This window comes from Motacilla alba, chromosome 6 (genome assembly GCF_015832195.1).
Source record: "Motacilla alba alba isolate MOTALB_02 chromosome 6, Motacilla_alba_V1.0_pri, whole genome shotgun sequence".
Classification (NCBI taxonomy): Eukaryota; Metazoa; Chordata; class Aves; order Passeriformes; family Motacillidae; genus Motacilla; species Motacilla alba.
The window spans coordinates 29392197-29407911 of NC_052021.1; the positions used below are offsets into that span (position 1 = coordinate 29392197).

The window sequence follows — 15715 nt, forward strand, 5'->3', positions numbered from 1 at the left end:
CCTTCACATATTTGTTGTCAGCATTGAACATGCTTCTAAGAAACTTGAGATGTGCTATAGAAGAGTTTTTACTACATGATTAGATGGCCATTTCTTCTTTTATATGCACAAATTAGGCCTTGCTTCTATGAAAGTCTGTGCACAGAGTCCAAGGCATTTCCCTGAGGAGCACTAAGTCAGGTTGCCACATTTCTACTTACAAACTTCTGGAGCTCAAATTTGTAATGAAATACAGACTAACAGATGAACTGGAAATGCAATTTACAAGTCTGGTGCTTTCCATTTGCAACAGACAAATTCCACATATCAAAGTTTTAATCAGTTCCTCTGGGTTTTTCCCACTTGGGTCTTCTGATAAAAGAGAAAATTTATTCTGACCACAAATGGTCTATACTAAGACTGAAGGAAGCCCCTCTATGGTGATCATCTTCTCAAAAAATACCATTTAAACTCTACCTGACAAAGGATATGATTTCATCAGGTAAAAGGCAGTAGGACACTTGGCAAGTGGATGAGAAGCAAACTCACCAAGTTTCTTAGGATCTTAGTCTTAACAAAGGGCAACTGTTTCATGTATCTCATGTTATTTTCCCTACAACCACATTCAAATTACACCAGTGGAAGAAAGTATTAAATATGCATGCAAACACGGTTAAGCAAATTAACTAGGTAAATAATAATAATGACAGTAAAAATATCTAAGAAAATACAATGCGCTGAGAAATAATAAGCATAATCCCTTCCATTCAAAATGTTTCACTCCATGGGGCCAGTAATCCAAGACTGTTTCCATAAGGCTCTGCTGTTTTAACAGCTGTGACACAGTATAAAGTTTCCCATTTGGAGCCCGAGCACAATTAAAGTCCTTCTCAACACCTGATGTAATGGGCTCTTATTTGCTAATTCATCTCAATAATCAGCTGATCTTGAGGATGTTCACAATGCTGTGTCCAGAGAAAAAAAAAGATTATCTTGGAGCATGCACTCAGGATGCCTTGGATTGGCTATTTATCCTCCTTAGCTCTTTATGGCAGCAGACACTTCATTCTCCTGCCTGCTTCTAATTTCCATTTAGGATTTGGTTTATGAAATTGTTTAGAGGCCTCAAGGAGATTATAACTGTCTAGTGGTAGACACCCTTTGGAGGTTTAAATTAGAGACCAGGCAAGAAAATAAAGAAAGAAAGAAACATCAGGGCTAACAAGAGGCAATAAGTGCTAACCTTGAATTGGAGTCAACTATGCTGGCTGTCAAATTTTTGTTCACAATTTTGCCTCAACTTTATTTCAGTACAAGTAGGCACTCATACCTCCTTCTGGATAAGTTTAGATGAGCATCAGCATCTCCATTTCATTTCTTCAGAGGAACAGCAGATAGAAACTCGCTGGCCAATGACTAACAGTGCTCTCAGAATCAGACAAATTCTGCCAAAAATGAGAATTTGTCTTCTTAATTTTCTTAATTTTTCTTCTTAATTTCCATGGCTTTTGAATTAAGCCATGAGGACATCCTTCATTCTTCTGTACACACACCAGGTTGTCCTTCACTTGTTTCTAACTGCATTTTTATAGCCAGGTATGACCTCAGTAACCTTTTTCTCTCTTTTGTGTCCTGGCTGGCATTCTTCCCAATATCCAATCTGAATCCCTGGAGCCACAGCTTGTTGCTTGCCAGGATGAGTTTCTTCTACTTTTTGTCCACTAAAATAAAAGAAAAAAAAAAGTGGAAGTTAATTTAAAAGAACAAGAACTCTGCAAGGTTTCCCTTACAAATTTTTTGCTGGATTCATCCCTGTGCAGTTAGACTAATAAGAAATGTTCTAATATGTAAAGGATACCAACCCTAGGAAAAATTTAAATTCATGGTAATTTTTTAAAAATTTTGAGACAACATTGGAAAACGAGTTTCCCTTTGGTTTTCCATCCATCTCACGGATTGTTTTTCATGCACCTTCAGTGATGTGCTTCTGGACTGTTGTGGTGGTGCATCTGCCACCCTCCTCATCCTTGGGCCTGCTCTGTGATCTCAGAAGATCCTGATAAATCCTGATGGAACCAGCTGAGTGGTGAAGTGTCCCTTGACCACACCAGTCCAGCCATGAGTCATTCCCTGGTTGTGCCAGGAGCTCTTGCATGGTAGAGGTGGAAAGTACCAGAAATATCAGCTTCCCATGCAAAAAAAACCAAAAAAACAAAAAAACAAAAAAACAAAAAAACCACAAAAAACCCAAAAAAAACCCACCAAAAACAAACAAACAAAAAAAAAACGTTGGGGGAAAAAAGGATAAGCAATTGTCCTTTGTAACCTTGGTAAACCACTTACCTGAGCTGTGGCCTGAGTGGAGTGGCACCAGGGTGAATTGTAGCCTGGGTGGAGTGGTACCATTGTTACAGCACTCTCTAGAAAAAAAACCACACTAGTTATTGGCTTGGGTTGTGGCCAGGAGGGAAACTTACTGATGGCCAAAGTCAATCATCTTGTGACCCTATAAATGGTGGTCCTAAGTGAGACCCTTTGAGTTCTCCTGGACTGCAGCAGCTGCACCAGCACCTCCCTGTGACTGGGGCACCTCTGAGAGCTCCCAAGCCAAGCTTGTGGTACTCAAGGAGCCATCTCTGACAACAAGGCTGAGGCTGATTCCCCACCCCACCACATCTCTACATTCCTCAAAGTGAAACCCTAGCCTGTCAGGAAATGCAAAGTGCAAGTATTGATGATTTGGTGTGAGTATTTCAGTGAATCTGAGGAGAATTCTTGATAGGAGCCTTTACATCCATAGAAATTTGTGTACACGTCATTTTACCTGTGTGCCTGTGAATTGATTATGGTATGAATGTAACTGTCTCAAATCCATTGTTAAGTCATTGTTGTAGTGGGCCCTACTGAATCACTATTGTAAATGTCAAAGAATTCAATGATTAAGTGCTGCTAAACCCTTTTGCACCCTTATCTTTGCATCCATGTCCTTTACACCTTTACCTGCTTTTGCATTCCCAGATTCTATACAAGTAATTTCAAATTGCTTCTAATTTGATCTTCCTTTTTATGCTTCAGCCTGTGTAGTAAATAGTAGAGTGAACCTTGCCATCAAACTCTGTCAAGTTGCATTTCCACAAATTCATACTAAACCCTGCTTTTGCCAATACCTTTGGTGGTGTTTCTTTAAGCAGCCAAACTACTCGTTTGTGAGAGCTGTAAGAAAAGGTTTCTGCCAGGTAGCTGTGCCTGGTTCTGTGACAAACTTTGTGGACCCACCTTGTGCAGATTGAACTCTTTTATTTGCCTTCTACTACATCTGGTTCCTTGGTTTTCTGCTTCAGCTGAAATATAAAAACCAATTTATTTGCCCAGGCTGTGGCATCTCATCAGATGAGGCCTGTGATCCTGTTTCCTTGCATTGACAATGACACCAAGTGCCAAGTAAAGGTTGGTGTTCTGGGCAAATCCTTATACTGGTGTGATGTTTTCATCCTTGCTCACAGCAGGAAGATCAAACAGAAGAATGGGTTGAAGATAGCTGAAGAGAAAAAAGCTCTGGGAATTTATTACTTAATTTTTTTTTTCCACAGGGAGAAAAAAAAAAAAGGCAGCACCTCTTGGAAACCGTTATATTAAGTACAGTTTGCAAGAACTGTGTATGAAAATAAGTTAAAATTGTTTTGATTGTTCATGAGAAAGGAGACAAAAGGTAGCATGGTAAAAGAATTAAAAAGGACGTGGTTGCAGAAGGTGGGAACATCTGTTCTGCTACTTCTAATGACAGAACTTGGGACAATTCATGTGAACAAAAAGTAGAAAATATATACAAAATGCAATAATTTTTGTTCTGTGTGCGATTGACAGTGGAACTTGCTCCACTAGAAAAGTTTAAGACTTAAACTTTATACAAACTAGAATCAGTCACTTACACAGAGATGAAGAACAAGAACAATAATGACTATATATATAGAAAGATAAATAAATACTGTGTTCAAGTTGCTCAGCAATTATTAGAAGCAGAAAGAATGGTACTAAAGTGCTTGTTAGAGAGTTCTTACACCTGAGTCAGAAATGTTCCAGGTCAGCCCCTGCCAGCCAGCACTTTGGCCACAGCTATGCTCCAGGGTCACAGTTTGTATTGTGGCTGCTGCATAGGCAGCATCACATCGATTGGTTTCATTTTAGCTTCCCTGGTAATTTTGTTAAACACTTGCTGGTGGCTGTGACTTGCTTCTGCTCAAGAGTTATTCTTTGGAAGTGTTTTTCTTTCCTTGAAAGTAATTAAATACTCTGAAGTTAATCAGAGACCTCGTGTGCTTTTTTACATGTCACAAGGTCATGTATCTTGGGCTGATGACAGGATTGCAAATGGAGACAGAGTGGTCAGAGGCTGCACTAATCCCTGGCATGAGGGATGTGGAGGAGCAGCAAATAAAGCAGGGGCTATGTTAAGTGGGTGGGCAAATGCTTTTGAAAAAACCCTCTAAATAGACTGATTCCTCTTTTCCCTGTGTGTACCTGGCTAACACTGTTTTGTGTTTTCCCTGGGTGCTCTGGAGCTGATCCTGGGAGCTTCTCCTTCCTGAGAGCCACAGGAAGAGACATACTGTCCATGTACCTGTGAAAATATTCCTTGAGTTCAGATGAAGAAATTTAAATAGCCCATGCTGCACTCCATCTTTTTAAATCCTTGCTCACTCTAAGCCCTACGTGTAGCTGCAGCTAAGGGAAAGTTTGGGGAAGTCCACCTGCCACAGAAATCCTTTTGTGATTTCCTTTAAAAATTCATGCCAGATATGGATTTATACTTGGTTTATTTGCTTTCCTACTAAATATTCCTGCCCCTCACACTCATACATGTTCTTTCTGCATAAACCAAATATTTCTCTGTTTGAGCTCCAGTGCCCCAGTGATGACCACAAATAAAAATACAGCAAGGAACACAGCAAAACCTTTCAGCAGCAAATAGCTTCAGGAAGATGGTTTGTGTCCATTGTTTCAGTGGGATGAAACTCAGCATTTCAGTGCAAACAAGCAAGTACTGTCTCTGGGCAGCACACAGCTTCAGAACAGCTTTGGTGTGGTTGGAAAAAAACCCAAAAAATCCCCACCAAACCAACCAACCAAAAACCAAACCAGCTTTTATATTCACCCTCACTGTGTACGTAGATGTGCGTATGAATGATTTTTAACTTGTCCTATGCAATGACACAGGTGGTATTCCCTCCTTTTTTTTTTTTTTTACAGAAACGCAGATGAACATATTTTAGTCTGTTCTGTAGAAAGCAGGGTGTTTTGGCTCTCAGGGACCCCATGCTTTTGAAATGCTGAAAATCTCAAAGGAAATGACCGATTGCCTCCCTCCCTGTGGGGCTCCAAGGTTTTGGCCTGAGTCACAAGCAGAGACTGAAACAGGACTGTGACAGCCCTGCACGGGACTGGAGAGCCTCCCGTTTTTGCTCTGACCCCAGCCCAGAAGCAGCCCCTGATACAGGTGTGGAACAGGTGGAATTTGAAGGAGGCAAGAAAAAAAAAAAAGAAATGAAAATATCTTGAAGTATTTATTTCATCTGAATGCTTAGACAAGACTCCTTCACTCTTCAAGGCACATTCTTTTTTTTTTCTTTTAAATATTCAGAAATAATTAAAAATAATAGTAATAAGTATAAAAATGTCTAGCTCTTCACATGCATACTGAGGGCTGCAAAGCTGTAAAATAAGGACTGCTGCTATTGTGTCAGCAATTTAGCCTGATACTAGCTTAAACTGCCTTACAAGAGGAGCAAAGAGCTTACACTGACCACAGCTCCAACCCTGAGACTGCAGACCAGAGAAAAAGAGCCTCGTGGCACCTGTGTGAGGGGACAGCAATGCTCCTGTGATCTCTGGTTAAACAGAGGAGCACGGAAATCCTCTTTTTAGATGAGGGCACCTGAGCCAGCTCTGTCAGAACACGTTTGTGCTGCTGTTCCCATGGCTCACAATGCAGCAGCAAATTTGGGCGCTGAAATGGCCCCATCTCAGCTGCAGGAAGTTCCTGCAAGACAGGGCAAATTCATCACAGAGCTCAGCCCCATGTTTGGCAGGGGAGCCCAGGGAGGGTTTGGGTGGTGATAATTCCCTCCTTGGCAAAGGCAGCCCAGGCCAGGGCTCCCCTCTTTGTCCGGGGCTGTGGGTGATGCTGTGCAGTCCAGGCAGGGCACAAACTGAAAGCCACCCTCTCCCTCCCGATCTCCCTGGAAGATCTCTTCTGTCACATTCAGCTCTTTTCTTTTTTAACAACGCTTTTCCCTCCCCTCCCCTTGAAGTTTTCCTGTCTTGACCAGCAGTTTCAATGTCACCTCTTCAAATGTCACCTGCGATCCCCTCCTTCACCCTGGCTGCCCTTCCCCAGGTCATTTCTACATTCTTCATAAAAAAAACAACCAAATCAGCGTCACCACTGCATCCTTCCCTCCTAATCTGGAGCAGTGCCTCTGCCCTGGCTGGGACAGGCTCATGGCAGAGCCCAATGGAGGCCACACAGGGACCCAGGGCAGGGCAAAGGCGTGGGGACAGCAGGTGCCACCCTGCAAAGGTGGCTCGGCCAGGGCACTGGGGGGCTCCTGGAAACCTGCACTGGCTGCCCGGTAAAAACCCCCAGGGCTGGGCTGCCGATCAGAATGGAAGCAAGAGCTGTTCAGAAGGCAGCTCTAAATGTCTGTATCTGTGCACACGAGCTGTGCCAGTGCGTTTGGATGTGCCCGTGTCTCTGTGCGCTGTCACACACGCACGGATGCGCGTCCAGAAGTGCCTGCCTGGCCCGGCACGGGCAGGACAGGTTGGGAGGTGAGCAGCGCCCTGCACGGGGTGGCACCTGGCAGGGTGGGCACCTCTGGGGCACCGGCAGCACCACGGGCACGGGCACAGGCACAGGCGGGGATCGGCCCTGCGAGCCCAGGGAGTGCTACAAGGGCTGGGTCGGAGCCGAGCACGGGACTGGGAATGCCCCAAACTGCCCCAGGAGGGAAATCACCCTCTAGGAAGTGGACCTCAAGCCCCCCACTCAAAATGAAACATTAAATTAAATTTTAAAAAAAGTAAAAATCGGGTTGGTTATGTAGGGATAGGGTTTTGTTGATTTTTTTTTTTCAGTGCGTGTGTAAATGAAGGCAATTTGGGTGCTACAAATATAAGCACCCAAATACAAATACGAAAATACACCTAATTCCGTCATCATATAGATATAATATATTTCACTCTCACCACATAAATACAAAACATCCAAATATCCAAAACATTCAGAACAAAAGTTAGTAGCAAGGGCTCAGCGCTCGATTCATTCATTATTTTTTCGACTAGTTGCCTAGAAACTTCAGACGTAAATAATTTACAATAAAATTACTATTTTCTTTTCATCCAGCTCCTTCTGTCCAGTTCTGGTCTATAGTTAATTCTATATTCTACAGCAACCATTCCACTTTTTGTAATTTTTTTTTTCTTTTTTGGTTACAGTTTGGTGGCACGTATTTATACAGTTTGTAAACGCCATGTGTTAAAAGTTCAAAGAAAGAAAAGAAACTTAAAACCAAAGTAAATATTTTTTTTCCCCCAAAGAACTACCTAAGTACAGCATCCCTTTTGTGGCAAATTCAAGTACTGAAATTGAACAGAAAATATTCGATCCAGAATACTAGAAGGTGACATACATATGTTTGTGGAGAAAATAGCAGTAAGAATTATGAAAAAAAAGTTTGTTACATAGATGTGTTTTAAAGTACAAAAATAACAATAAAAGATACGTTTTTTATATTTTACGTTTGTTTTAAATGAAGTGTGAGCGATATGCGAGAGGGTTATTTAAGGAGGAAGGAAGGCTACAAGGGTTTTTTTGTGTTTAGATGAACATTGAGATTATTTGGAAAAATCAAATAGAGCAATAAAAATTAAAATTACGATCGCAACAGATCTAGATACAAATAGATTTCTGAGTTCCATGATTTATCTGCAGACTTGTTTTTGCAGATAAGCTCCGCGGGACAGGCCCGTCGGAATTCAAATTTAAAAAAAAAAAAAAAAAAAGGAAAAAAGGGGGAAAAAAAGGGGGGGGACGTTGTGTTATCTCGAAGGAAGAGACAATTTTATGCAAAATTTGTGCAGCCACTGGTTTCTGTCTCCCCTATTCGTGACTGTACGTTCAGTCCGTTTCGGCCCTTCCCACATTCAAGATTTACCGTGAAAAAGAAAAGTTGCTGGAGGATTTCCTGACTGGTGCTAAGGGCTCGGTCGGGGCTGTAGTGCAGCGAGTGCGGGGGTAAACGGGGGCCACAGGAGGGGCCCCAAAACCTTTGTGCTTAGAAATCACTGAGCCTGGGAGACACAAAAAAACCACCCCAAAACGGGCATCACCTGGCAGCTCCATCCTCCTCTCTCCGAAACGCCGCTCCCTCGCTCGGCATTGGCTAGAGCCGATCGAAGGGAGCCCGGCCGACCCTCGCCCCGACCGCTGACCCTCTGCGTGCCTTCCCGAACGAACGAACAGCGCGATCGCCCCTCCCGCCCGGACAGACGGACCGCGGGGCAGGGGCAGCGCACCGGGAGGCGCCCGCAGCCCCTCGCCCCGGCCCCGGCCCCGGCCCCGCCGCCTCGCCCGGCCCCGCGGGCTCCGGGCCCCGCTCCGCCCGGCCCCGCTCCGCCCCGGCCCGCGGAGGGAGCCGCGCCGCGGGGCTCGGGGGCGGCGGGGAGCGGGGCGACGGCTGCCGCCCGTCCCATAAATACCGCCACAAATAGAGACTATAAATATAAATAGGGGGAAGGTACTTAGAGTCAGTCCAGTGCTTTTTTCTCAGCGCTCTCTTTATTGTTGGTCCGGGAGTAGGGCTCGAAGGCGGACGAGCTCAGGTAGCGGGCCGACAGTTCCTGCAAGTTGCCCGCCAGCGAGCCGGCCACGGCCAGGGGCGCGGAGGAGAGGCGGCCGGCCACCGAGCCCAGCAGCGCGGGCACCGGCAGCCCGAAGAGCCCGTGCCCCGCGGCCGCCGCCCCGTGCAGAGCCGCGGGCGGGGGGGGCCCGGCCGCGCCGCTGGCGGCCGGAGGGTGCGGGGAGCCGCCGCCTCCCGGAGCCGCCGCCGCGCTGCCGCCGCCCGCCGCGGCCAGGCCGGGCCCGCGCAGCGCCGAGCCCAGCGCGCCCGTGGCGCAGGGCGGCAGGAGGCCGGGCAGCCCCGGCGGCGACAGCAGCCGGCCTTGCTCCAGCAGCCGCAGGACGCTGCAGGTGGCGGCGGTCTCGGACACCACCGACCGCAGCTCGGAGTCCTTGCCCTGGTCCTTCTTCTGCTTGGTGCGCCGGTTCTGGAACCAGACCTTGACCTGCAGGCCGGGGAGAGAGGCAGGGTCAGCGGGGCGGGAGGAGCGGAGCCCCCCGGCAGGTGCCCCGGGACCCCGGCGCGGCTCCGCGGGGCGGGGGGAGGCTGCGGGGGAGGGCGCACGGACGCTTGGCAGCGGGGAGCGATTCCAAAACGCACAAAGCCGAGCTCACAGAACGCAACCCCCCGCACCCTCGGTCTGGTCCCGGTTTCGGGGTGACCCCGGGGCCTTTCGTTCTGCATCTTTAACCAGACCTCTCACTTCGTCCTAGTTTACTACAGGCCGGGAATTCTCTGGGAGACGGAGCCAGCCCTTTCTCACCGCTTTATTCTAAGCCGGCTCAGCCGGAGCCCCGGGCACTCTGCGGCTCCCAGCAGCCGCTGCCCGCTCCGACTGCCCTTCCTGGGGGTAACATGAGCAATGAGCTTCTTCCCCCGTATTCCAAACTGGACGCTTTCTCTCCACCCGCAGATAATTTTAAATAATATTCAACTTTAAAAAGGAATCCTGGAAGTCACTCAAAAAACAACAAACAAAACCAAAACCAAAACACAACAAAACCCACCCATGGCAGGTTCTGTAACCTACGAGCTGTTGAACTTGTCATTCCTATCCGGCAAGGAAAGAAAAAAGCTAATTAACGTGTCAGGGAAATTTACTGTTATATCATGTTCTGTGGAAATATGAAACCGGTTTTAAGAAGTTTGGACTTTTTGGATGCTTCCCCGCTCTCTCACACAGTTTTAGGCCTCCTGTCGGTCCCGGGCCTTTCTGCCCTGGAGGGTGGAGGAGCTATTCTCCCCCTCGGACATACAAGGACTCAAAATACGGCCCAAACTTCAGCCCTATGCCCGGATCTCTCACACCCAGGAAAGCCCAGGCCGAACATCTCCAGCCCGGCAGCCCCGGGGGAAGGTGCCCGTCTCCCCCTGCGACTTTGAGCGCCTGTATCCCGCTTGCTGCGGGCTGGGAGCGGCTCGGCCTCCCCCTCGCTTCTCCCCGGCCGCAGCAGCGAAATCTCCGCTCCCGGGGGCGGCCGGCTCCGCGCAGCCGGGCACACCGAGCCCGGCGGGGCCCGGGCGGATCCCCGCGGGCCGGACCTGGGGGAGCCGCTCCCGGTCCGGCAGGAGCTTGGCTTCGTGGCCAAGCTCCCTCCGAAGCCCTCTGGCAGGGTCGCCTCGCCCTTGGCCAGCTGTCCCCTTCCCGTGGCACACGCAGTTAGGGACACACGCAGTTAAGGGGTCCCCAGCCGGGACTCCTCAGCCACGACCCCCTCAGCTCCATCCCTCCGGCGGGGCGCGTCCCCCAGGCCGGACACGCGTGGGCACCTCGGGGGCTGCCTCGCCCCTCGCCCCGCGGGGCTGCGCTGGGGGCGCAGGAGGCGCGCAGGGCCGCGTCCCTGGGGCCCGCAGGGCACGGAGATGCCCGGGCCGGGAAGGGGATCCCCGGAGCAGGGCAGGGCAGGGCAGGGCAGGCGCGGCTCCCCGTCCTTCAGGCGCTACCTGAGTCTCGGAGAGATTGAGCTGGCGGGCGAGCTCGGTGCGCTCCCGCCCCACGACGTACTGGCAGCGCTGGAACTCCATCTCCAGGCGGTAGAGCTGCTCGGCCGTGAAGGAGGTGCGGGTCCGCTTGGGACGGTCCAGATCAAGCCCTTTAGGCAGAATAATCTCTCGGATTGAACCTTTGGCATCTGGCAAAGAAAGGCGCAGTCAGCTTCATACCCGGGCAACCCTCCTCTGCTTTTCCCCTCCTTTTTATACTTTCTAATTTTTCCAAGGGAAAGAGCCGTGCCCAGCGCCTTCAGGACCGAGACACGAGTCGGGATGGAGCAGGGGCCCTGCGACTGAGGCTCTGCACCTGGCCACTGCACCCACGGAAGGAAAAAAACTCACAACAGAGAAGGAAGGAGGGGGCGATGGGGGCCCAGGCCTCTATAATTAATCCCCTCAGCCCATTTAAAAATTACTTTGAATATATTGCACTCACAGTACGACACTGCGGCATCACCCACGGCCCCTCTGGGAAGCTGGGGAGAGAGAGATCCTTCAGGCCAGGCTTTGTGCCTGGAGTGCAGGGCTACTCTTTGTTCCCCTTGGGCTAGGACTTGATGGTAGCTACCATACACATTCCGTCCCCCACCCCAAAATAGAAATCCTTCTTATCATATTTTTTAATAACAATTTTGTCATGCTTAAAAAAAAAATAAAAAAGGAGAAAAAAACAAAAAAGCTTTTTGAGGCAGCAGTGCCCCGACCTGGCTGCCTGCCACTGTAAACGTGGGGACACCTCCAGCCCACCCTGCACCGCTGCCGCTGCCGCTTTGGGGTTTTGGCAACGAGAAGCAGGAGGGGAAAAAAAAAAAAAAAAAAAAAGGAGGGGGGGAGGGAAAGAAACCAAGGCACCAACCAGCCCGCAGAAACATCACTTTTCTGGTAGCCCCGACTGAAGGAAAGCGGGACAAATCTCATTAACACGACTGTCAAGCTAGAGCCAGATTCAGGTTACCTTAAAGCCTTTCCAACTTTACTTGCCGTAATTTTACCTCCTCGGTACGTTTTAAATCAGAGACAATCACATCATTTTAATCTGACCCTTCTCTGGGTCAACCAGTGGCGTAAGGATTAATTCTGGCTTTCAAGGCCTGCTTCCCACATATTTTGTTCTGATTCTCTTCTCTCCCTCCTCCCCCAAAACGCACCTTAATAAAAATGAAATTTCTCCAGGTAATTTTTTTTTTTGAGGGAGTAAGAATAAGATGATTTAGCTATTTTAGCCTGGAGAAGGGACGAAGATTGAGAAAAATTAAACGCGTAACTACTAAAAAGTAATAATTTAAAAACCCTTCGTCATTCCTCCCTTTATTTTAAGGCTGGAGGTTATTTTAAAACAGCCCTTTCCTATGGGCTGCCGGACACGGAGAGAGGGGGCACGGAAGGAGCCTCTGCCCTCCGAGAGGGCCTCCCTGCCCGCAGCCCCTCGCCACGGAGCGCGGCCGGCCGCGGGCGGGATGCGCGGGCGCGGGAGGAGCGCGGCCGGCCCTGGGGCAGAGCCGCGGCCCCCGAGGGAAGGAACGCTGTCCCCGGAGGGCTCCCCGCGGGGACGGGCACCCCGGGAAAGCTGCGAAGCAGGAAAGGAAAAACAAAACAACAATGAGCGGGGCTGGTCCGTTCCGGGGCAGCGCCGGGGAGGAACAACCGCGGCTTAACTTTTCGCCGAGACGCCGGCGGAAATTCCCCGGGATAAAGGCGGCGGGAGCGGGTCCGGGGCAGAGCCCGGCCCGGAGCGGGGTCTCTCCCCCGCAGCCGTAGGAAGGGCTTTCAACCCAGGGCCAGACCCAAGGCAAGGCGACAAAATCAACCCATCTCCCGGGCGTGAGCGCGGCTCACCTTCCCCCACCCTCGCCGAACACCTCAAACTCATACCTCTAACTAGGATCCTCCTGCAATAGTCCGGATCAGCCGAACTAGATTTACTTTTATTACAACCTTCCGTAGCTGCAGAGGCAGAAAAAGTCCCTTGCTGATCCTTCAAAAAAGAAGTAGAAATATTTCCTTCAGACCCTTTGCTTTCCTTGCCCTCTTTATGTCCGTTCTTCGAGACCCGGTTAGCTTCAGTCTCTGAACTGCATCTAACGTCCATTTTGTCTTGTTTCCCAAACATGTAGTGCAATAAAAACAAAACCAAAAAAAAACCAAAAAAAAAAAAGCGCCAACAACGATAACAAAAAAATTATAGAAGAGTAGAAGAAGAAGAAGAAGACGAAGTCTATGCTGGATATTGCACGACTTAGGGTGAGATCGGTGGGGATCTGTAAAGCACCTTGAGTAAGGAAGATCGGGTTTTATCCCACTGGAAAAGCAGCGGCTTCCTCAGTCCCAGCGTCCTAATGTGACTGTCCAGCTTCCCAGAGCGCCCAGTGATCAGGTACTCAACAGTACAACTCTAAAATGATTTAATGTCTGCCTTATTACAGAGACATGTAGTTGTTAGACACACAGAGGGACGCGCACTCGCTGTTTCAATTGATTACGGGTAATTTTGCAGCCTCCACATTTAGGTTACCTCATGAATACACTAAATTGTTTGGATAATATATCAGATCGTAATGGATGGTTTGTGTGCTTGTCCCCAATCAAGTAGAGTTTAGCCAGTGAATAAACTGAAATGATTGGTCTTGCTTTCAGGAAACACACAATCAAAAGACTGAGACTTCCAGAAAAAAAAAAAAAAAAAAAAAAAAAAAAAAAAAAAAAAAAAAAAAGGAGAGAGGAAAAAAAGGGTGGGGGAGAGGGAAAAAAAACCAACTTTTGACAAGATTCACCCTGAATTGTTAGCACCATTAGCAGCCATTATTAACTTTCTTCAGTCTGCCTTTGACCTCCCGATTATATAGTGGCTTTCTCCAAAGCACGCCAAATAAATCTGAATAAAGCTGCTAGGAAAGGCTGAAAAAAAAATGCAGTTGCAGGGGGGGTGAAGAAAAAGCCAAAAAAAAAAAAAAAGCCCCCTGAATTGTAAACAAACAAACAGATCCCCAGAACGCACACACACAAAAAGTTCTTCCTTCAAGCAGATCTCTCCAAGGAAGCAGGTTATCTTGGCCAGCAGAAATCCTCGTTAACACATCTCCCCACAGACAGCCATCTTAAACTCCTACCTCTCCTTATTTCAGTCCCGATACTTGCTTTTTGTGCTTCTCCCTCTGTGTGTGTGTGTATGTGTGCATGCATGTGTGTCTGCTAATTCTGCACCTTCGCAAACACTGAACCTATTCGCAGAGCCTGCTCATTGAAAAAAAAAAAAAAAAAAAAAAAAAAAAAGCCAGCTTTGTGTGCAGTGGATCCAGGAGGGGGGAGAAAGAGAGAGGGGGAGAAAGAGGGAGAGAGAGAGAGCGAGGGAGGGAGGGAAGGAGGGAGAGAGAGAGAGAGAGAGAGAGATAGCCCGTGAAAAATCTCAACTGCGTGATCCACTAAGGGAGAAAAAAGTTTTACTCTAGCTATTTCATTGTCTCTGCTACAATATCTTTGAGAACCGCAACAGCCAGTAATCCAATAAGACCATTGATTAGGCTACAATGATTCAATTCAAGCAAATGGCCTTGTGCAAAGAGCATGCTCCAGTCCTTCTTGTCACCTTGCAGGGCAGAAGCCCTCTTCATGCTTCTCTCCTTATTCATTCCTTTATGGGAAATGTAGAGCAAAAGGAGTGAAAGATGGCAATTATCTAATTGGACTATTAACAAACAATTCTCTGAGTGTGGCTGTCTGGCAGTGGTTCTTGGGTGAGGTGAAAGGCCACATGTTGCACTGGCCCCATTCACAAAGAGTTTAGGGGCCTGAGAGGGAGAGAAAGAATTTTCCCTGAGAATTTTTCACACAAATGGCGGTGTATCCACCAGGCTGGCTGTTCCCTGCCTCGTCCTCTGCCTGCCTGGGAATTCCACCCACCTGAAGCAGGCAGGGCCAGCCCTGTGGCTTGTTGCAGATGATACCAGAAGGGAGAAGCAGAACCCGGCGCCCTTGCTCAGCTCCACGGGCCTCATCCTGCCTCTGCTGGTGGAAAAACCACCCACCCTCATCCCATGGGACACAATCTTTGTCCAAGGTGGTGTAATGGAGGCAAGGATCCAGTGCTGGGGCCCAATCACCATAAACAGGAAATTCATGGGAGGGAAGAAAAGAACGGGGGGGGGTGGGGAGGGAGGAAAGGAAAGGAAAGGAAAGGAAAGGAAAGGAAAGGAAAGGAAAGGAAAGGAAAGGAAAGGAAAGGAAAGGAAAGGAAAGGAAAGGAAAGGAAAGGAAAGGAAAGGAAAGGAAAGGAAAGGAAAGGAAAGGAAAGGAAAGGAAAGGAAAGGAAAGGAAAGGAAAGGAAAGGAAAGGAAAGGAAAGGAAAGGATAAAAAAAAGGAAAAAAATAAAAATAAGATGGCAGTTCATAGGTACATTTCAGGAAGTTGTCTTTAGTGGAAATCTCAAATCTTTGTCATTTTCCCACAAATCTCCATAATTTATTTATATTGATATTGTCTGAAAAGGCGGATTGAGATTGGTGAGGTGCAACCTAAGATCTTCATCAAACCCTCCAATTTCAACTGTATTTATCCAAACAACCAGACATGGAACATCCTCACTATGGACCAGGTTTCTTTTCTCCTTACAACCAGTGCGTCTCAGTGATCTGTGGTGCTCTGTTGTTATTAGCTCCTATTTGTATGGCAGCCATGCCCAGGGCCCCCAGATAAACCCCAGCCCCCCTGTGCAAGGCTTCATGCAGCTACAGAGAGAGGATGGAAGGAGTTCATTTCCTCCATGGATTTGCAGTGTTGTTCAAAGGCCTGTTGGGTGACAGGATACCAGGAAATCTCTGATACATTTCAGAGAGATTTGGTCTTTGAAAAG

The 15715-nt window shown here is 48.1% G+C and overlaps 1 protein-coding gene across 2 annotated transcripts; it reads right to left on the reverse strand.

The window, feature by feature from the left end:
• Window positions 1-662: 662 nt before the first annotated feature.
• Window positions 663-13119, reverse strand: VAX1 (ventral anterior homeobox 1). 2 transcript variants are annotated; one of them, XR_005257481.1, is made up of 5 exons: window positions 12741-13119; window positions 10821-11008; window positions 8779-9321; window positions 2323-2399; window positions 663-1700 (listed from the first exon to the last, which is right to left on the reverse strand). XR_005257481.1 is itself a non-coding variant. In XM_038141573.1 (3 exons), the coding sequence occupies exons 1-3, from the start codon at window positions 12976-12978 to the stop codon at window positions 8785-8787; spliced, it is 963 nt and encodes a 320-aa protein (XP_037997501.1). In that variant the 5' UTR covers window positions 12979-13119; the 3' UTR covers window positions 7845-8784. The 2 variants fall into 2 exon arrangements, 1 of the variants encoding a protein (XP_037997501.1); XM_038141573.1 differs by lacking the exons at window positions 663-1700; window positions 2323-2399 and having other exon boundaries at window positions 7845-9321.
• Between the last annotated feature and the right edge of the window lie 2596 nt (window positions 13120-15715).